Consider the following 22,364-nt stretch of genomic DNA (forward strand, 5'->3'; position numbering starts at 1 on the left):
AAAATGCATAAAATGTAAACTTTGTATCTAAGTCTTGGAGTAGTGAGAAAGAAGGAAGGGGTTCATTTTCATCTTTTCCTCTCATCTAAAAGAAAAAATGTGTGGGAGGGAAGGAACCGAGAGTCTCCCTGGTGCCTCCTGGGAATATCCCCAGCCTACTTCTGTGGGTATTGACCTCATTTTACGGCTGACAATGTCCACGTTTTTCTGGGTGCCACAGCACTGAGTTTCAGACTCTGGTTTGACTTCACTCCAGTGACCCAAGACTTTCCTCATCACCACAGACCCATCTGTTGTTCCTGAAAGTCCCTTCCCTGCTCCTGCCTCATGTTGCATATGCATTACTGACAGAGTTCTAATGCTGTTACTTAGAATAAGTGAGTTACCATTGTAGGCATTCTGGTATGAATAGAATCTTAGCTTTTTAGTAGAGAAGTGAAAGACTTTGTCGACATATTCATGTTGAATGTGTTCTCCACTCTGGAGTCTGAGTTTCTTCAGAAAGTTAATAAAAGCATTTATAGAAAGCCTGGGAATGTCTTTGACTTGGACCTCAAGCCCCTTTCCATAGCATGTGGAAATCTGACAGATGGGAAAGAGATAGTTTTTTTTGGTGGTTTTTTTTAGAGATGGAATCTTCCTTTGACACCCAGGCTGGAGTGCAGTGGTGCAGTTGTGTGATCATGGCTCACTACAGCCTCAACCTTCAGCTGGGGCAAGCAGTCCTCCCACCTCAGCCTCCCTAGTAGCTGGGACCTCAGGTGCATGCCTGGCTAATTTTGTTTACTTTTTTTAGAGTGCTAGTTTTTTGTTGATGTGGGGTCTCGCTGTTGTTGCCCAGGCAGGTCTCAAACTCCTGGGGTCAAGCGATCCTTCTGCCTCAGCCTCCCAAAGTGCTGGGATTTCAGGAGTAAGCCACTGCACCCAGCTGTAAAGAGATAGTTTTCACAGGTTTTGACTTCTCTCCTTGTAAAAAGGTTTAGTGTGAGAGCAGTATGTATGAATGATTGTGCTGGGTGCTGTCACATTTTTTTATGTGACCCATACTAGTTTTGTGGGAGTCGCATGCCTGGACTGTATTGATGGTGTGTTCTGGACGAGGAAGAGCAGCGTGTTAACACTGGTGAGGAAAGCTCTGAAAGGAGTGGGCACAGGTACTGATGGGGTTTGAAGGAAGGGGCAGACCCAGCTGGAGGAGGCCAAGGCCTTTATCCTTGGATGTGATGGACAGGAAACCCACGTGGACAGATACGTGCACGTACTCTCAAGAACCGAAAGTCTGGTCTGGAGGTAGTAAAGGTCGCAGGTAGAGGAAGTGGGTGGAAGGGAGGACTTTTAAAACATAAGGATTGGCTTCTTTTTGAGGATTTAAATGGCTCCTGTGAAACCTTCACTCATGTTTCTTCTCAGGCAGGGCATGTGTCTGCTCAGGCAGGATCTACAGCTGCCCATGGGGATTCCTGTTAGGAGGCCTGCAAATAAGACTGCCACACCCACCACAGTTCATGGTGTTCCCTTTTTAAGATGGAGACGCAATACTACCTTTGTCTGAGAGCTGTTAACATTAAATGTGGTAACATTTCAAAGGCTTAGCTCATAATGGCCGTCCAATTAAATATTAGTTCCTTTCCCTCTTCTCATTCACTTCAAAGCAGGAGTGTGGAGCCAGCACATTGTCATTTTCTTTGGATTAGGTTGCTTCCCTAATGTTTCTGTCAAAATAAGAGGAAGCACAGTACACGAATCACTGCCTGGTGACACCTTGCCACAGCTCCACTCATCGGTTAGTTAACAGGGAGCAAGTTCCTAAGGATGTAGGAAAGAAACTGGCTGGTTGTTGTTATACTGATTAACTGATTGATGGCAGGGCTGAGGGTTTGGCCAGGTCAGGCAGGGGCTGCTTCCATGGAGGGAAGCTCGGTGGGGTGGCATGAGGCTGCTGGAGAGCGAGGAAAGAAGGTGGGAGGTAGGAGATAGGTTTTGTCAGCATCTTATTTTCACCAAGGGATGATGGCTCTGTCCTCATACTTTATAGTGTCACCACCACGAGAGTGCAGTCTCCTGAGGGAGGAGTTACATTTTAATTAGCCACAAGGTACCTGATTTCTGATGTATCAGTCCTTTTCTCCAGGCCTCATTGTTGGGGATTATTTTTGCCCATGTCCTCCACTTACTTGCCTACTCCTTTCATTTGTATCAGAAGGAAACGACCAAGCAGCCTGGAAATCCTATTACCAGACCTCAGGATATTAATTGTCGATTCTCCCCCACAGTTACGCAAGTGCTGAAAAAGTGGTTCTCTTTCAATAGTGTCTTGTCAAAATGCCAGGCACAGTTTGTTTTTGACGTTTGCTGCTACTGTTAAATAATAGTCTTGCTTCTGTCATAGCTAATGTTGACTTGAAGGCATTTGGAGGGCATTTCTCAACTCCAGCCTTAACAGCAAGACCTGAGTCTTGACAGATATTTTTCTTGCTTGCCCAAGGCAACTGAGTATAAGGGTTGCAAACTTTGCTTTTCTAAGCTCCAAGAAAATTTCAAGTGGGTATGCACCACCGAAAGCCATAGATAGAATTGTGTTCACACACACAGACATAAACCCACAGACACAGAGACACACAGACAGAAGTTCTTAAAGTTTTACCATTCTAGGAATGACATTTAAATAAATTAAACAGTATCCTATATTAGAACCCCTCAAATCCAGCTGTTCTGCCTTGATAAACCTCTATCAGTTAGAATGTCATACTTAATTACACATCTCTTTAAAAATAAATAAGCATTTTTATTGTTTCTGTATTTGCAATGGAGCAAGCCCCTGAACGCTGCCCAGCTAGCTGCATGCACGGTGTTCCATCTGTCAGAGAGAAGCTGGCTTCTTCATGCACAGTGCTTTCTTGCATTGCTGTGTCCATTAGAAAATTCATTTTGGCTCCCTTTCCCACTTTTATGCAAATTTCATCTTTTGAATATTTCCTCTCATGCCTTATAGGTGAACATGCAGAGACTTCTAATGGGATTGTCATTTCTGAAATGTTCACCATTTGTGAAGTAATGGAGAGGACGGCAAGAAAAAAATGGGCAGAGCGAGTGAGAACTGCCCAAGAATTCTGTGGAATTGCGTAGGCGTTGGCATTATTTGTATGTGAAGAGGCCAAGCAATGCACAGTTGGTTTCAAAATAAATACCAAAAGAATAGTTAATTACACAAGTCTGTTTTGCATTTCCAGAAAAATAGAAATATGTCAGTCATTAGGATTTCCAATAACTAAGGAAACTTGGGTTTGGAGGCTTATCTATGGAGTTGCAGATTGTAAACCTAATGGTATGTTCTGCTACACACTTTTCTTTGACTATATCTATGTCCCTTACTTCAATTTCACTTTCTACCTTTGAAAATAATTTTTAGAGATTTCCAGAATTACAAAATGTAAGCATGTGAATTGTTCTGTCACCACCTCTTACGTCTCTCAATTTTTAGACATTTCCCAAATTACAAAATCTGAGCATGAATTGTACTACCACCACCTCTTTTTCTCTTTTATGAGGTAATATTATTTGAGAGACTAATTTTAGGTGTCAACAGTTTTTCTTCCTCTGAGAGGACTATGAGTTTCTTTAAACATGCAGTTATCCCATGATGACTTGTATATATTAAGCAGCCATTGAACTGACATATAAGACTCAGAGAGAAGAATGGTGGAATGGGAAGAGACACTAAAATTCATTTAGAACAGTCCAATCTTGTCATTTTACAAACACAGAGGCAAAACCACACATTGATTACGTGTTTGTCCCAAGTTATACAACCAGTCAGTGGCAGAATCAGACATTTCAGTAGCTTTAGCAGGACATTAACATTTCAATTCATGAAAGATGGAAGTTTAATTGTATAACTATGCAAGGTTTACAGCAACATAGCATGTATGTTGACAACTGGTCGGAAATGAGCATTTATGAATTATGAATGTTTCTATTATGAAGGGCAATTATTACCGTAAGTAGAAGCTGGTAACCAACACTGAGTGTCTATTACATGCATTACAGATACCACCTCATTTCATGACCCCAATAAAGCTATAAGGTTGTTATATCTATCTGTAAAGTATAAGGTCAGTACTTCATATGTGAAGAAACAGAGGCTTAGAGAGATTACACACAACCTGCGAAGGCCACACAGCTAGTATGTACAGCTGGGATGGAGCCAGGCCCTTGTTCTTCCCAGGATGCAATCTGCACTGCCTGTGGGTCAACACAGAAAGTTGGTGGAATCTGGTTTATTCCTACACAATGTTAGATGTGGAACTTGATATATGTGAAAGTTATGCTCTTGACTTTTCTAAACAAATGTAAGTTTTAATTGACGCAATGAACAACTTCACTAATATAATTCTTGACAAAGAAAGGAGTTCTGAGCCTGAGATTTAGTTTTTTTGTGGTGCAGTTAAGTTGGATGTCTTGAAACGAGGTGAGGTAAAAGATTATTTGCATCATAACTTCTTAGAGATATTTCTATGTCAAATAATCGGATTATATCATCTCATAATGAAGAAGCAGAATGTAAAGTACACCTTACCAGGTGCAATTTCATTTATGACTTAAATTTGAACCTCTAAGTCATTACATATAGCCTTCAGTTTTAAGTTGGCATGTCCACAAGAGAATAACTATGAAATGCACACATTGTTTTCTAAGTTTTCATTAGACTTGCATATGAAAAAAAATCACAAGCATTATTTATGAAGTTTGAAGTGACTTCTGCTTACTTTGATCTTTTATATTTTGACATTCATGACCTTAGTGAAGACAGGACAGTAGAAATATGATTACGCTAATTGTCAGATCAAGGGCTCTGATTAATGAATATAAATGGAAGAGGTTGATTATTTTTTCTTCCTCTTTCCCCATTTACTCTGGAAAGAATATACTAGAAATTAAACTGCAATCCTCCCTGAGCACATCCTTCTTGAGCAGGCTACTTGGGAAACTGGAGCGCGAGGCCAGGTAGAGAAATGGGGTTGACTCAATGGCAAATCGAAGGCTGAGAGCTGTATTAATGGATGACTTAGGCAAGAAATAAAGTGATTGGTTCTCGAATCGAAAAGCAGGACTGGTCTTACAGACAGCTGGGATTCAGACTTCATCAGGACTTAGATTCTTTCCAGCCCTTCGCCCTTTCTGCTGTGTTGGCCTTAGTCTTGCGCTTCACAGGGGAAGAATGGCTTTGGCAGCTCCAGCCTCATGTCCTCCCCCATCCACATCCCACCTCTCTGAAGTCTCAGCAAAAGTCTCATGATTTACTGGCTTTGGTCAGGTCAGGTGTCCATTGCTGAAAAACAATTCCTATGGCTTTGGTTTTAAAATATGATGACAAAAATGAGGGTAAATGTAAAAAACAGAAAACAAACAAAAAAAACTCCTATGTCAGAGCCAAAACATAATGAAGTAGAAGCTACAAAAGTGAGAAAGGCATGAGTTACAGAGAGAAATAGGCAGGAGATGAGGAAAAGGGGAGGATGGGGGAGAGTGGGAGGGAGGGAGGGGGAGAGAGAGAGCAAGAGAGCCACTGTCTTTCTACTTCCCCTGAAACCTGTGCTTTCCTTCCAATAAACTCTTTAAAAAATGATTTAAAAATTGAGTGGTTTTCTGTTCTTTGTAAACAAATGACCATGACTAAGATGGTTTGCTAATGTTTCCTTTACCAAGTAAGGCTGGATTCCAGTGACATATAGGTTATACATGCCCTATGGTTAACTGTGTTCCTCTGTGGGAAGAGAAATCTGCTTGCAATACAGATCAGAGATTGTTTTTTATTTATTCATTTTTGACACACTTAGATGTATGGTTTGAAGTAAATGATCTTGGAGGCCCATGAAATTTAAGGTTCTGGGGTTCTCTGGTTTTCAAAGAATACCTTCACTCAGTTTCATGCAAAACTCACCATTTTCAGCCATTTTTCCACCCAGCCTAACTTTCTCATTTGGTGTAAAGGAGGAGTTGCTGTGGTTAAGCATGAACTGGCCGTACTTCCTTTTAAGTGGAATCTTCTTTGCAAGTAAGAACATTTAGGCCAAAGGGTCTGGAGACACCAATGAAGCAATTTTCCTGAAGCTGAGCTGAACCACAAGGAAACCATTTCAGAATCTTCTTTGAAATGAAAACTAGGAGAAATGTGAAAGGAAATTCTAGAATCTCTCCAAGAAATTCATCCAAATTTTTAGCTGCTTTCATCTTCATCTGGCATTTACCACATACTAATATTAGGTTAGAGGGCTTGGGAGTCAATTTGGTCTTTAAGATAATAGGAACACATTTTATTCAGTTTCTGCTGTAGGGCCAAAAGCAGGCAGGTAGTGGGACTACTTTATAGTGTCACGATTTGAGAGAAAGACCACTGTTCTGTTCCCATACCTCACAGAGACTCTGTGTCACTAGAGGGCCAGCGTTCCTGGGGCTCGCTATTGATCCCACCTTGCTGGTTCATCATGAATGAATGCAGGTGGAACACTACCAGCCGCAGCATCAGAATCCCTATCTGAAAGCCTCTTGTGTGGGTTGTCCAGGAGTGTCACCCTCAGTCATCTGGCTTAGGTCCCTGCCCCAGCCAGCTAAACAACTTTGATTTTTGGCAAGTCAAGTAATTCCATTAGGATAGGATGTCTTTGGAATTTCCGAATGGAATTCTCTTATCTTGCCAAAACCATTATGTCCTTTCTTAGTAAAGTTGATACACTGGGTCAGTCTCCCCGAACATGTCATAAACTCCTTTCTTTTTTTCATAATTACTGGAATGAATGTGGAATGGAATGAAAATATAAAGAAAATCTCACCATCTGAAGCCAAGCTATGCAGGGAGATAGATGTTAGATCACTTTTGGCAACAGAGAACAACTCTGTGAGCTCGGAGATAAACAGGAGCAGCTCATCCCTTTATGCGCTATATTTTAATGGCCATCCTCTCCCCTGGGGGCTGACTAGTATTCTCTTCTATTGGCTAACATTCGTTCTTACTTGTTCTGGGAAAGAGCCTGTTTCCAAGGGTGACACTCACAATCCATAAACAAAGAATGAAGGTCATGTGCATGGGAACTGGAGAGAGAGGAGGTACTTAGAAAAAATACAAGTCTTCCCACCTAGAAGGATTTAGCCCTTGTGAAATTTTAGTTTTCTTTGCTTACAATCTCCCCAATCCTAATTCATTTTACGTATCCTAGTAATATTAAACAGGAATGTATTTCACATCTGAATGATTTATTCAGGACTCAAAAAGTATACATTATTTAGTATACTAATATAAATTATATCATCTTTATATTTTCTATGGTGTTGGCTCTGCAGCCCTCTGGGGTGAGGTAGACAGGGGTTGCTATTAAACCACTAACCCATGTCATCCAGCAAATGACAACCTCTTGCTACCACAAATAACAGCTTCTGTGTGCATAGTGAGGGGCAGGGTTGCATAGCAGGAAGGCTCTGCATAAAGCTCCACATACCAGGCGTCTAGTTTTAGCTCTGCTGGCAGCTTGCTAGCAGACTCAAGTCTCTGTTTTTTTGCCCATGTAGTGAAGCCAGTGGGTGAGCTAATCTCTGAAAGAAGCAATAGAGCACAGTGGCTCAGGCTGGGGTCCTGGCTCTGCCTCTCACTACCAGTATGAACCTGGGCAAGTTATTTTACATCCATGTGCCTTGCTTTAAAAAAAAAATTGTAAAATGGTGGTGCTAACATTGATGTAAGAATTAAATAATCTAAAACATATGAAGTATGAACTTGTCTCATAGTAAGTGCTTAGGTGTAATTATTACCAACATCACCATTTAAAATCCTCCCATCAAGCCATGAGTAGAACTTTGTCCTACCCATCATGAAGATATAAAAGAAGGACTGAATTTTCCAACTCGATTTGGGAGACAAAGTTTATTTATGGGAAAGTTAGAAAACAATAAAAAATTATAATTGAATAAAAAGTTGATTCTTCCACCTTTAAAATAATACCAATAAAAATTAGAAAATAAAGACCTGTTGAACTTTGGGGCAGGGGGCTTTCTTTATGGCTGGAGTGATGTTTGACTGGAGATGTTCTACAGACCTTGTGATTTCTCCCCAGGAACTGACTCCTCCTCAACCTCTCCACATCTCAGTGTCGAAAAGGCAGCACATCCCCTCAAATCAATTTGACTGTGAATGAATAAAGATATAAAAAGACCTAAGTGACATAATCATAAATGTAGATATGATGGATAGATGTCGTACCACGTGTCCTGAAGGCAGGGAATATATTTTAGTTTCAAGTGCCCATGGAACAGCCACAGGAATTGATCCTACCATTGACCATTGCAAAGAAAACCACAATGTCAAAAAGTAGCAATGATGTATATACCACTTTCTGTTCACAGTGCAGTAAAATTAAAAATTAATGCAAAATTGGAGAATTTTATAAAAGTTGTCATTTAAGCAAATTTTCAGTCAAAGTTGGCTACAAATCCAATTTGCAGAGTCCTAAAAAACAATGATAACGAAAATGCTACATATTAGGTTCTGAATCTAGAGGAGAGAACTAAAGCATAAATAATAGCCTAAAATAGTCACAGCCTGAACAATTTAATAAAGGGAATAAAATTGAAGAAATTAAGAATGAACCCCCAAAAATAGAAAAAAAAGAGGAACAAAAAACCACAAAGAAAACTAGAAGGAAGAAAGTAGAAATAAAAGTTTCAAATGAGTTAAGTAACAGAGGGAAGAGCAAATTAAATGATAAGTGAATAACTAGATCATTGGATGCATCCAAACAGCAAAATAGATACGTGTTATCGAAAATCAAGAATGAAAGAACAAACACAAAAATAATAAGTAACCAGAAGAAGGTAATTCAGAAACCAAGGAGATATTTAAAACTATTTTGCACAATTTTATGTACATAAAATTATGAATCTGAAAGATATCGCTACTTTTCTAGATGGATATAATTTGCTGAAACCAACTCTAAAACATACAAATAGACTGATTTTCATAGAAAAAACTAGAGAAAATTAAGAAGGAACTAATAAAAGCACCAGAACTAGAAGCTTCTCCATCAAATTTAACCAAATCTTTAAAGACGGATGACTCCAACATTATTTCAACCATTTCTGAGCCTAGACAAAAGGAAAGAAAAACTTCCAGATTCTTTTTATCAAGCAAGTGTGACACTGGTAACAAAGGCCGTACAAAAAACAAATGATAAATGAATCTCACAGGTGAATATTGATGCATAAATCTTAAGTAAAACATTAGCAATCAGAATGCAGCAGCGTCCCTAAAGCATAATACTTCATGACCAAGTCAGCTTATTTTAAGAATGAAAAGACAGTTCGTCAAAATAGACCTAAGGAGAAAAAAGAAAAATTGTGTGATAATCTCTATAGATACTGAAGATGCATTAGACAAAATCCCACACATGCTTGTATTTGCATTAAAAAGCTCTGGAAGGACAGATGAGAAACTCATGATGCTGGTGACTCATGGGGGCACGCAATGGGACAGATAAAAGCATGAATGGGGCAAGGTTCTCAACGTACATCTTTTTATATCATTTTTCCTTTTTGAGCCATGTGATCATTTTATCTGTTCAAAAATTTAAGTTCCTTACAAATGTTAAATATTTTAGCTTACACTGGGCACTTTGAGCTGTGTTCTTGTTGCAAAATTTAATGAATCACACACAAGAGCAGTATTATGTCACAGAATTTTAGGTCAGAGTTAAATAAATGTCAAATGTGCTTGTTAGTTTCCTTCTATAAGGTCTCTCTGCTCCATGTGGACTAGAGGGAATATATTTTAGTTTCAAGTGCCCGTGGAACAGACACAGTAATCAGTTCTACCTATTACTGACCATTGCAAAGAAAATCACAATGTCAAAAAGTAGCAGTAACTTTAGGCTAACTTGGACTTTCTCTTGCACAAATAGCCCTAGGTATGTGTTCTGATAAACCATATACCATCCCAGGCCCATAATGTTGGTCTAACGCTCTCGTTGGATAAAAGGGAACCTTAAGTGATTTGCTCAAGTCCCCTGGCAGAGCCAGTACTCCAATCTTTCCATTACTTTCCACAAAAAGGAACTGCAAAGTGGTTACCAGATTGGTATTGCCCAAGACCACCCAAAGGGTCCTGATGTGACCTTAGACATGAATTGCAGCATGCTGCAGTAATTCCACTGTGTTTAGCAATGACCTACTCAGAGTCCGTACTAGGGACACAGAGCTAGACGCCTCCCGCCGACCATTCCTCCAGAGAGCTCAGACTTAGGGGCAGACAGGCTGGGATGCCCGCAAATACCTGTTACTACAGAACTGCACACAGGGTGCACAATGTATTTCACAGCTGAGCGATTTATTCAGGACCCACAGGACCCATAGGAAACGGGAAAAACCAGTCCTGGAGGTCAGGCAAACCTTCCCAGAGTTTTAAGGGATAAGTTGGAGTTTGCAAGGTGAAGGGGTGAGGAGTGGTGCAAACCCAGTGTGAGAAGAGAGATCTTTGAAAAGCTGCTCCTCTGCCCAAAGGGCCCTCCACCTCCCCTGCCCACCATCCTCTCTCCAAGTGTCCCCTCCTCAGAGGCAACCCAAGAAGACACCCTCTTCTTTCTTACCCACTGGTTGGTTCGTTTGTTGTTTGTCCTTGTATGCCCAGTTCAATCATTGAACTTTGCTTTGTTGCTTGGTAAATATTTGTTAAATGAACGAATGATTTATAAATTGTGTTCTGGAAGAAAGCTGGCCAAAAGTTTTGCATCAGTGTGTTCAGTTTCTCCTATGGCAAGCTTACTGTTTTCCAAAAGAGCCTGTGCTAAGTGAGTGAGGGCACAGCTAATGATTTAGAGTCTTGGGCTGGGAAACAGGCATTCCCTAACCTGGGTCCTGTTATATCCCTCTTTGCTTAGCTCCACTCTCCCCCCTCTCTCCACGTTCCACACGTAACTCATCCACTGCTCACAAATCAGAAAGGACGGCAAGGAAGTCTTTAGGTGAAAATTTTGGGGGGCTGCCTCAGGGCTATATTCATATGTTCCATTGTCATTTATTATTTGCTATGTGATATTCAGCGGCTCACTTAACTTTTCCAAGCCTTGGTTTCTCCCTCTGTAAAAGAGGAATGTTATCATGTCCACCTTGTGAGTTGGCTATGTTTTTGAAACTCCTCACAGAACACCTGGTACATAATAGATGCTCAATAAATGGGGGCCGAGTCAGTTGTTACTATTATTGGTGATTGTGACAATGTGTTTAGTGGTTCATTCATCAGTCTCAGCACATTGCAAATACCAATCAGCAGAACCTCCTCCTCCATCCCATTACATCTATGTGTGCAGGGAGCAGTAATGAGTAGACAAAGATATTGAGAAATTAATTAAACAGCACTAAATGAGTGAGGCAGTGAAATGTGAAGTCTGGGAGACAAAGACAAATACAAAAAAAATAACACTAAAAACAAAGACTTTTTCTATCACAAGGAGAAACACTCTCCTTAAGTTAAGGACTCAGAACTCTTGTTGGAAGTAAATTCCTAGTGTCTGACTAAATTCGTCACTCGTCAACTTCCTTTTAACTCTTGGAGGATACTCACTTGTTTTCCTCCCTCTCTTCTGCTTACTTGTGTCAGATTTCCCTGGGCTCTGCCTCCTCAGCCCGCCCTTAAATGTCAGCATTTCCCGGATCTTCACCTTCGGATTCTGCTGCCTCCCATTCTGACCCACTCAGTCACCCAGAACAGGCTCCTCTTTTTTAGACAGGATCTCTCTCTGTCACCCAGGCTGGAGTTCAGTGGTGTGATCATAGCTTGCTGCAGGCTCTACCTCCTAGGCTCAAATGATCCTCCCACCTTAGCCTCCCGAGTAGCTGGGACTACAGGCATGCACCATGAAGCCTGGATAATTTATTTTTATTTTTAGTAGAGACAAAGTCTTGTTATGTTGACTGGGCTTCAGTAGTCACTCTTGATTCCTCTTCCTCTTTCATCAGTTGCTTTATTTTAGCATTTCTCAAACATTCTGTCCCCTCTGCCACAACTCCACCTTCAGACACCAGTCCTGGCAGCTGGATTTCTGTGTCAGGCCTTGGAACTGTCTCTCTGCCTCCAGCTATTGCCCATAATTCCCTTTCCTGGTATGTTATCCACACTGCAGTTGGAGTGAGCCTTCCAGCACATACTAAGGAGCCCTGACTGTTTTCTGAGGGTTTTTCTACAGAGGTGGAAGTCAGGATGGATGCTGGGAGGTGAGAGGTGGGTGCTGTATCTAGCTCCCCAGCAGCGGTGCTATGGGGCCACCTTGGGGAAAGGCTGAGAACCTATGGGAAGGCTTGAAAAAAAATGACTAGGAGCTTCATGGTGGGACCAGCAGGAGGAAGGGATCCACGGTCCCCCTCCACACATAGTACTCCTCCACACTGTGCTGCCCTCAGAGGACAGCTGGGGCTTCTTAGCCTGGTGCCCCAGCCCTTCAGAACCTGGATCCTGCCACATCTTCAGCCATACCCTGCCCCTTCTGTCTATCCCTCCCACACTGAGGACGGCAGCTCTGCTCTCTGCCCTGGGGATCTTTGCTCATATTGCTCTTCTTGTAGGGCACAATTTGCCCCAGCTCTTAGCCAGAATTCAGTTCAGGAACCATCTCCTCTAAGAAAACTTTGATGACAACTCCCCCAACCCCTCACTCAACATACACTCCCTTATTCTCCCAGGGCATCAGGCAGACTTACTGCATCATAACAGGCTCACAGCCTTTATGACATCTCATTGTGGTTGTCTCTTAGCTGATGGTCTACTTGTGTGGGGTACTGATGAAAGTGCATTCTCTGGAGCTACCCTGTCTGGGTTCACATCTGGGCACTACCACCCATCAGCTCAGTGGTCTTCTGCAAGTTCCTTTACCCCTCTACGTTCCTGTTTCCTTCAACTGCAAAATGAAGATGACCATGGCATCTGCTTCTCAGGTGGGCATGAGGATGAAATGAGGTAATAGTTCTAGAGTACTGGGAACAGAACATGGCACACAATAAGTCCTACAAGAATGTGACATTATTATTAGACTGGATTACCTTGAGGTCAGGGTGATCTGCCTTATCTGTCTCTGAATACTTCGTTTCCAACTAAGCCCCTGGCACCAAATTAATGATTAATAGTATGTAGCACTAACAATGACGATAAGAGCAATGAACATCTGCAGAGGTGACACTTTATAGCCTGTAAAATGTTTTCCCATACTATATTTCATTTAGCTGTCAGCACACTGCTGCCAGGTACCTGTGATTTTTCCCATTTCACAGATGAAGTAACTAAAGCTCAGAGAGTCTGGATGAGTCCGATACATTGGAGATTCTAGACAGCCATTGGAATTCAGTGCCCGTGCTTTTGGAATGTGGACATTTTAATAGCCACAATTGAGTCAGCATCTTCTCTTTCTCTGGAAGTCTCTCTTCCAGATTCTGTCTGGTAAATTTCCACTTGTACTTCAACTCCTAGCTTTGAAGTCGTCGTTCCAGAGGAGTCTTCCTGCCTCTTACACGCTGCCTTGGCTATTCAATCAGTGTCACCCAACAGCATTTCTCTTTTCCTTTCTGTTTTTCTCTTCCTGATATTCCCACTATCATGCAATCTTTTTAAAGGCAAGGACCATCTATGGTTAATCTCAGTATCTCCCATGCCCAAAATGGCATTAGCAGCTGAAGGTGCTGGAACCAAACTGAACTGAAGCTTGGTTCCTTCAGTAGGTGATATGCACACAGGGTAGAGTATGGTGTGGATAGTAGGCAGAGGCACACCGTATGTGGAGGGGAGCCCTGAACTCCCTCCTGCGTGATTGAGAACCCTTCCCATAGGTTCTCAGCCTTTCCTCAGGGCAGCCACGACAGTACATCTGCTGTGGAGCTAGACACAGCACCCACCTCCCACCTCCCACCTCCCAGGACCCATCCTGACCACCACCTCTGTAGAAAACCCCTCAAAGTCTGTGGTATCTTCACTGTAGGTAGCCAAGAGTGGCCAACAATGCAACTACTTCACCCTAAAAGAGAGGAGAAAAGAAAGAATCACTTGTTTTGACCTTTCTAAATGCTGCCGATTTCTTTGTGAGCCTTAGTGGAAGGTGCATATCCCAAAACTCTATTGATAGAAGAGCAGCACCTTGTATTCAAAATATTGTTTCCTTCTCCTTAAAGCCTGGTTCTCCATCTAATGAAAGTCTCAGTGGCCTCAGCCCAGAGCCGCACACTCCCTGCAGTCACAAGAATAATGCCTGGCTAAGATTTGGACCATCCCTGGAATGGTTAGGGAACTTTAGCAACTGATACTTGTGCTAGAGTTCAGTTTCAATGGCTATAAAATGTGAAAGGAAAGGTGATTTAAAGCAGTTTATTTCTTAATGTTTTGGAGCCTTGATATCCTCTTTTATAAGTTGGAGCCCATGATATTGTTTTGCAGAGTTATTGAAAAGATGAAATGATATAAATTGATATAGTCATTATCCTCAGAGAACCTCTTTGTAGCCCAATGAGTGAGCCAAGTCTTTTGCAGATGAGGTGTGATCGGAGCCAGTAATAGTCCCTATTCTTCACCTTCGCGATATCCATGTCAATTGCCATGCCTCTGTGCAGCACTCTCCTACCCCAACACTGGGCTCGAGTTGGTGACTTATTTTGGTCAATGGAATAAGGCAGACAAGGTGATGTGCCAGTCTAGCTACTAGGCCTCAAGAGCTCCTGCCTGTTTCACTCTTCCTCTTGCACGGCTTTCATCATTGTGAGAATGACATGCCAGAGCTGGCCTGCTGATTCCAGAGGTGGACAAGAGACACTGGAGCAGAGCTGAGTCACTGCAGCCAAGGCTGGCCTAGACTGGCCAACCCCTAGCCAGCCCCCAGATGCCTCAGTGCTCCCAACCGAGATCAGCAGAGCTGTCTGGTCAAGCCCAGTGTAGAGCAGTGCTGGGCCCAGCAGGTATGTGACAAATAATGCTTATTGTTTTAGCTTCTGAGGTTTTGTGCAATGACAATTGCCTTAATTGAGATCAGTGGTGAAATAGAATGAGAACACTGATATGAACGTGATTTTAGAACTTTTAAGGGCTATGAAGATCATTCCAGAAGAATGTATGAACAAGGAGAGAATTGTGTCAACAAAGGCAGGGTTCCACTCACTTCCACAAACTTCAAAGGAAGAAGCTAAATGAATCTGAAGTTTCATTCACTAGAAACTAATAGTCAGAGAATTTACATTAATTTCTTTTGGATGGAAAGTGAGATCCATTGTATACATGTTAGACAAGAGAAGCATTTGATCCCTTATCTTGCTAGTTAACATTGAACTTGAATGCTGCTTATGTGATAGGCTTCCTAATACAAAAACTGCCTCAATAATACCATTTGCCTTAACACTTGGGAGGATAATAACTGTGGGAGCCCATAGGCTGATTAGGGCACAAGTAGTCCGAAAAACCCCAGAGCCTTATCAATGGTTTGTAGTTCATAACCGTACGTCTCTAGGTTTGGCTTCTCTTGGCTTGAAACTTGCCTGAATATAGTCAGATTTTCAGATAAGCTTTGCAATTGTAGAGCTTTTCCTAGGTGACATATGGTGGTGGAAAAGAAGTACATGCAAAAGTGTCCCTATTTTTTTTTTTTTTTTTTTTTTGAGATGGAGTCTCACTCTATCGCCCAGGCTGGAGTGCAGTGGCATGATCTTGGCTCACTGCAATCTCTACCTCACGGGTTCAAGTGATTTACCTGCCTCACCGTCCTGAGTAGATGGGACTATAGGCACACAACACCATGCCCGGCGAATTTTTTTTTAAATTTTTAGTAGAAATGGGGTTTCACCATGTTGGCCAGGCTAATCTCAAACTCCTGACCTCAAGTGATCCACCCGCCTCAGTCTCCCCCACACATCTATGGTCCGAGCTACTTAGGAGGCTGAGGTGGGAAGATTGCTTGAGCCAGGGAGGTTGAAGCTGCACTGAGCCGTGATCACACCACTGCACTCCAGTCTGGGAGACAGAGTGAGACCCTGTCTCAAATAAATAAATAAATTTTAAAATGAAGGAAATAATTACCTCATGTCTCCATAAAACTCATGAGAATTTTTTATCTGTGTGCTCCCTACCCCATCCCCCCTTGCTATTTGTATTAGGAAGACTATCACATAATCAGTGTTAAAGATCAATGTTAACTAGAAAGATAAGGGATCAAATGCTTCTCTTGTCTACCATGTAGGCAATGGATCTTACTTTCCATCGAAAAGAAATTATTGTAAATTCTCTTTTAGTTTGTAGTGAATGAAGCTTCAATTAGCTACTTCTTCCCTTGAAGTTGTGGAAGTGAGTGGAATCCTGCCATGTGCCAGTTTTTGCTGACACAATTCTCTCCCTGTTCATACATTCCTCTGGAATGATCTTTATAGCCTTTAAAATTTTGTAAACCATGTTCATGTCAATGCTCTCATTCTGATATACCACTCATCTCCATTCTAGCTGCCTGACTTAATGAACGTGGCCATCCATCAGCCTGGGTATATGTTTGGCCTGGCTAGTTGCTGAGTGACCTTAATGAGTTCCTTAAATTCTCTGAACCTCTGTTGCTTTATTTCTAATGGAGTTAAACAATACATAGCCGGAAGGGTGGTTGTATTAACTGTGGTGATAGATACACGGCACCCAACACGGTGTGTGGCTTACAATCACACTGAAGAAATGTTAGCTTCTTCCTTCCTTTCGATCTCCCATCCCTGCCTTTATTTCATTAGTTTAAACTCAACTCTCCCTCCTTTGAAGCCACTGCATGTGTTGCCTCTCCCATTTATTTGGCAGCCAACTGGACTTCCATATCTCAGACTGCATCCAGGATTTCAACTAACTGTGAATCAAAAATATTCAAGAAAACCACACAATGAAAATAACGATCCAACAATAAAGTATACAATATAACAAATCTTTACATAGCATTTGCATTGCATTAGGTATTATAAGTGTTCTAGAAATGATTTAAAGAATATGGGAGGTTATTTGTAGATTATATGCAAATATTACATAGTATTATATAAAGGACTTGAGATTCTGTGTATTTGGGTAGCCTCAGGGGGTCCTGGAACCAATCCCTCTGAATACTGAGGGACAACTGTATTACCACATAACAGTTCTGGTATTAGATCTTCTATTATTCATTCTATCTTGTATTTACATTTATTTTTGACAATATTTATTGAGCACCTGTTCTATGTCTAGTGCCTCATGCTAGGTGCTGGGCTTAGAAGAGTAAATAGACCCAGTCTCTGTTCTCAGCTTCACAGCTAGATTGCTTACTCCCTGAGAGCAGAGCACTCTAATTGATGTTCCTTTAACCTCAGTTAATTAGGACTGTTTATGTTATAAGTTATAGAAAACCTTGGCCAGACGCAGTGGCTCATGCCTGTGATTCCAGCACTTTGGGAGGCTGAGATAGGTGGATCACCTGAGGTCAGGTGTTCAAGACTAGCCTGGCTAACATGGCGAAACCCCATCTCTACTAAAAAAAAAAAAAAAAATACAAACATTAGCTGGGTGTGGTAGTGGTTACCTGTAATCCAAGCTAGTTGGGAGGCTGAGGCAGGAGAATCACTTAAACCCATGAGGTGGAGGTTGCAGTGAGCCCAGATGTGCCACTGCAGTCCAGCCTGAGCAACAGAGCGAGGCTTCAACTCGAAGAAAAAAGAAAAGAAAGCCCAACTCAAACAGGCTTCATCAATACAGATCACCTACTGGCACCCAGATAGAAGGCACCTAGGCGTGGAACTGTGGCTATGCAGGTTGATTAGGATAATATTCCTCCTGCTTGATTTATCTATCTGTCCGTTTCAGGATTTTTTTGCAACAGTTTAATACCACTAGTGCTATTAGCAATATTTCCTTAAAGCGATTTACTGTTTCCCTAAATAAACTTACTTTAAAAATAAACTTTAAATCAATACTGCAAAGGAAAACAAATATCCCTGCCAAAGGAGATAATGACAAAAATCAGTGCAATAAAAATGATCACATTCTGATCAGTGTGGTTGGCCCAAGCCCCCGAGTCTGAGGCCAGCTTGGTCTTTATTGAAAAGAGAAATTAGAAAGAGTTGGAGTGGTGTTTTTAACCATGAAACTAGCATCAAACTAAGACTTTCTCTTTGATTTAATTGGGATTGAAAAATAATTATTTTCTCAATGTAGGATTCAATGATTTTAATATAATGTCCAAGCTCTACCTAAATTTCACTGTAAGTAAATTATGTCCATCCCATATAAAAGCATATGCCAGGTAACCAGAGTGTAGTCAGACCTCTAGGATTCATGCTAAGGGCCAAGGTGATACGAGCTGTGCATGGTGAGGTGAGTTTAATTGGCAAGGTTTGAAGCAGTAGACCATGGGGCAGACATAAGGCAGGCAGTAGGGATGTCTTGATGAGAACGGGAGACAGAAGATACTCAGGGATAATGTCTCCAAGGCTTGGAAACTGGAAATTAGGTTCTGAGGGGGAAGAGGGTACTTAGAGGTATCTCAAAGAGAATCTCTAACATAATAAAATAACGGAAGCCAGGCCCAATGAAGAGGGCAAAAGATAACTGGGGTAATTACATTGCCTAGAACATAATGGCCTCTAAATCATGGTAAAATAGTGGGCAGAGGGTAGGAATCATGGGTCACTGGGCTAGGATTCAGAAAAGTTCTGAGCAATTTGGTGTGATTTCTTACTCTCTAGGCAGATATACACATAAAGTTAGAGATTTTAGGTCCAAATACCTGCATGTGTTAGGCAGGTAATATGAACAACTAGTTTGCATGGGTGTAAGATAATAGGGGGCAGTAGTAGGTGGGGCAGAACACAGACCACACTTAAAGACACTCAAATTTCATGAAAGCAGACAAAAAAAAAAACAAAACAAAACACTGAGCCTGCCAAACAAGCTGCATCCAAGAACCCCCAACATCGTTAGACTCTGGCCGAATTGTTTCTGTATGTTCCCACATGTTGGAGTCACTACTCAAGATCCAGATCTTGAGTTGCGTTGGTTCAGGTCTCCATAAAGTAGACCTTAAGACATGATTAGACTTGTGGGAGAGTTATTGGTGTCAATGCCTGTGAAGGAAAAAGGAGAGGAAGCCAGAATGGCAGGGCGAGCTTTCAGAGGTACAGGTGTAACAACTGGGAAATGGGGCAGGGGAAGAGAGTGTGCATAGGGGTTCTCAGGCTACAGGAAGGTCTCACCCAAAGATGTCTTCGAAGGGACCTGTGTCTGCAGGACCCTCAGTCTCTGGCTGGGAGCAGCAGGGCAAGGGTGGTGTGAACTCAAAGGTGGATCAGGAAGGCAGCAGCTGGAGCTGTCAATCATGCCCCCCAGAGCAGGAGATTTGAGTGGTGCCTTTCATAGCCACAGGATGGCTGAGGGGGATCTGATGCCCCCCCCATTTCAGTTCTCTTGGTAGCAGGCATCTTGGCTTCTATTCAGCTTTTGTGTTAGGGAGAAAGATCCAGCCTTCCTGTCTCCTTTGGGATCCCCCATCCTGAATAAGGAGAATGACTGGATCTTGGAAGTCCACAAATGATAAACGTCCATTATCAAAAGAACTTTGTGAATTGGTATTGTAACCCTTCTCATTAAAAAAGAAATTTCTTAGCCAAAAATACTTGGGAAACACCTATTGTTAAACAAACATTAAATAGATTTCCAGGATTTCCTAGAGCTTTTACCAGGCGGATATGTATCTTGAATCTCCATGAGAATGAAATAGTATGCAATTTGTAACATTTATTTGACCATTGACACACACTCCCAAACTCCAGTTTATAATTATATTTTAATACAGCATCTGTATTAAAGATGCATTTTAATGTGCTGTACAGGCTGTACACCTTCTCTTTGTCCCTCCAGGTCTGCTCACCATCCTTCTCCTTTTCCTCTGTGCCCCAGAGGATAAGCTTCATGAACAAGGTCTTGGTCCTCTTTTATGCTTTATTGTCTTTGCCCATTAGAACTTCTGATGATGATCATGCCCTATAGCTATCCTGTCAGGATGGGAGCCACTAGCCACTAGCTACTGAGCACTGAAAAACTAAATTTTTAACCTTATTTAGTTTTGATAACTTAAATGGCTGCATGTGGCTATTGGCTCTCTTACTGGACAGCACAGTTCTGGCTTCTGGTTGGGTCTGACTAGCAAGAAGCATCAAGAAAAACCTGGGGAGGAGAAGAAGGGAGAAGAAGGTTATGTATTTCCTTGGGACCTCTCCCTGTGTGGTCATCATGGCTCATCTTGTCCTCTGCAAAGGCCTCAGCCCTCGTCATACAGCCACCCTCTTGTCAGATTCAGCAGACTCCCTTCCCCTGGCCTTTGAGGTCAGGCATGGTTAATGCAACCTAATGCTGGTGGCTACTGTGCCAGTCTTGTGGGTTTCCCTACCCTAGCCCGCCCACACAATTGCAAATGGTTCTGTTAAAATTCTGTTCAGTTACTTGGGTTGAGGGTATCATCTGTCTCCTCCCAGGACCCTGCCTAGCCTAAAGCAGTGAAATAAAACTTGTTTTTAATTTTGAAAATTATTTTCATATAGTAATAGTGAAAACATCAGAAAGGACTTATGACAAGAGTCACCACTTTTGTTTCCCTAAACACTCTTTGTCCCTCCTCTCAATACCTAGAGGCAAGAACTTTTTTTTTTCTTTTTTTGAGACGGAGTTTCTCTCTTGTTACCCAGGCTGGAGTGCAATGGCGCGATCTTGGCTCAGTGCAACCTCCGCCTCCTGGGTTCAGGCAATTCTCCTGCCTCAGCCTCCTGAGTAGCTGGGATTACAGGCTTGAGCCACCGCGCCCGGCCGAGGCAAGAACTTTTAATTCTCTTCTGTTTACTTTGATAGTTACCTCCATACCTCAAAATAATAGGCTAAGGTTACTCTCGGTACTATGTCAGCTGGAGACATTATCTATTTTTCCTGATGGGCTAGATAAGGATTTCCCTCACTTGCACCACCCTTACAGCTCCTTCCTTTCTCCTCCCAATTTTTGCTAGCTATGTTAATATTTTTAGCTTCCTCTACTGCTTACCACGTACATTTAAGGAATAGATATAAACTACTATTTCTTGTTCTGTTACTTTCAACTGCATCTCTTGACCTCCTGTTTTGCAAAATGAAGGTGTTTCCTTCCCAATCTTTTTTGCCTTGCTTTTCACCTCCCTGTTTCTGTCAAGTTAAACCTTCATTTTTTACACAATGACTGTGGATAAAATGTACATTCTGTTTTGTAGCCACTCAGTTTTCTATGCTTTGTCTATGAGAGTTTCTGAAAACTGAGAGCCAGAAATGAACATCTATGTTATGTTGATATAGTTTAGTACAGGACTAAGGAGCGTGCATTTTCTTTTCTCCATGTCCAATATCAGTTCCTTTGCTAGTCAAAGAGAACATTTCTAGCAGCAGGGTCAAATGTACTTCCCCCAACTCCTCTAATTGCTCAAATTTATACCATATTTTAGTTTTCTTTCATTTGCTCATTCTATTTATTTATATCAGATTTTAGATTCATGGGGGCACATGTGCAGGTCTCTTATGTGAGTTCATTGTGTAATGGTGAGATCTGGGCTTCTTATGAACACTTCACCCAAATACAGAACATTGTAACCAATAGGTAATTTTTTAACCCTCATTCCTCTCACTCCCTCTCCCATTGTAAAGTTCCAGTGGTTTTTTTTTTTTTTTTTTTTTTTTTTTGAGATAGCGTCTCGCTCTGTCTCCCAGGCTACAATGCAGTGGTGTGATCTCAGCTCACTGCAACCTCTACCTCCTGGGTTTCAAGTGATTCTCCTGCCTCAGCCTCCCGAGTAGCTGGGATTACAGGCACCTGCCACCATGCCAAGATAATTTTTGTATTTTTAGTAGAGATAGGGTTTCTCCATGTTAGCCAGGCTGGTCTCGAACTTCCAACCTCAAGGTATCTGCTCGCCTTGGCCTCCCAAAGTGCTGGTATTACAGGCAGTGTCTACTGTTTTAATCTTTATGTCCATGTGTACCCATTGTTTAGCTCACACTTGTAAGTGAGAATATGTGGTATTTGATTTTCTGTTTCTGATTTTATTCACTTAGAATAATGGTCCCTGATCTATCACATTGCTACAAAAGACATGATTTCATTCTTTTTATTGCTGCATAGTATTCTATGGTGCGTATACACCACATTTTCTTTATCCAATTATCTGCTGACACTTGGGTTGATTCCATGGTTTTACTATTGTGACTGTGGCTGCAATAAACATGAGTACAGGTGTCTTTCTGATATAACAATTTATCTCCCTTTGGGATTTTATTTATGTCATAATGGTCTTGTACA

At 41.7% G+C, this 22,364-nt stretch overlaps 1 protein-coding gene across 1 annotated transcript in view; it reads left to right on the top strand.

Annotated features, from left to right (window-relative positions):
- The window catches only part of INSIG2 (insulin induced gene 2), a 32,309-nt gene extending 26,683 nt beyond the window's left edge, over positions 1-5,626 (top strand). The window contains exon 6 of the mRNA XM_008999008.4: positions 2,993-5,626. Coding sequence (XP_008997256.1) covers positions 2,993-3,055 — 63 coding nt within the window. The 3' untranslated portion in view covers positions 3,056-5,626. The remainder of the gene's footprint in view (positions 1-2,992) is intronic.
- The last annotated feature ends 16,738 nt before the right edge of the window (positions 5,627-22,364 follow it).

Source organism: Callithrix jacchus, chromosome 6, assembly GCF_049354715.1.
Source record: "Callithrix jacchus isolate 240 chromosome 6, calJac240_pri, whole genome shotgun sequence".
In the NCBI taxonomy this organism is placed as follows: domain Eukaryota; kingdom Metazoa; phylum Chordata; class Mammalia; order Primates; family Cebidae; genus Callithrix; species Callithrix jacchus.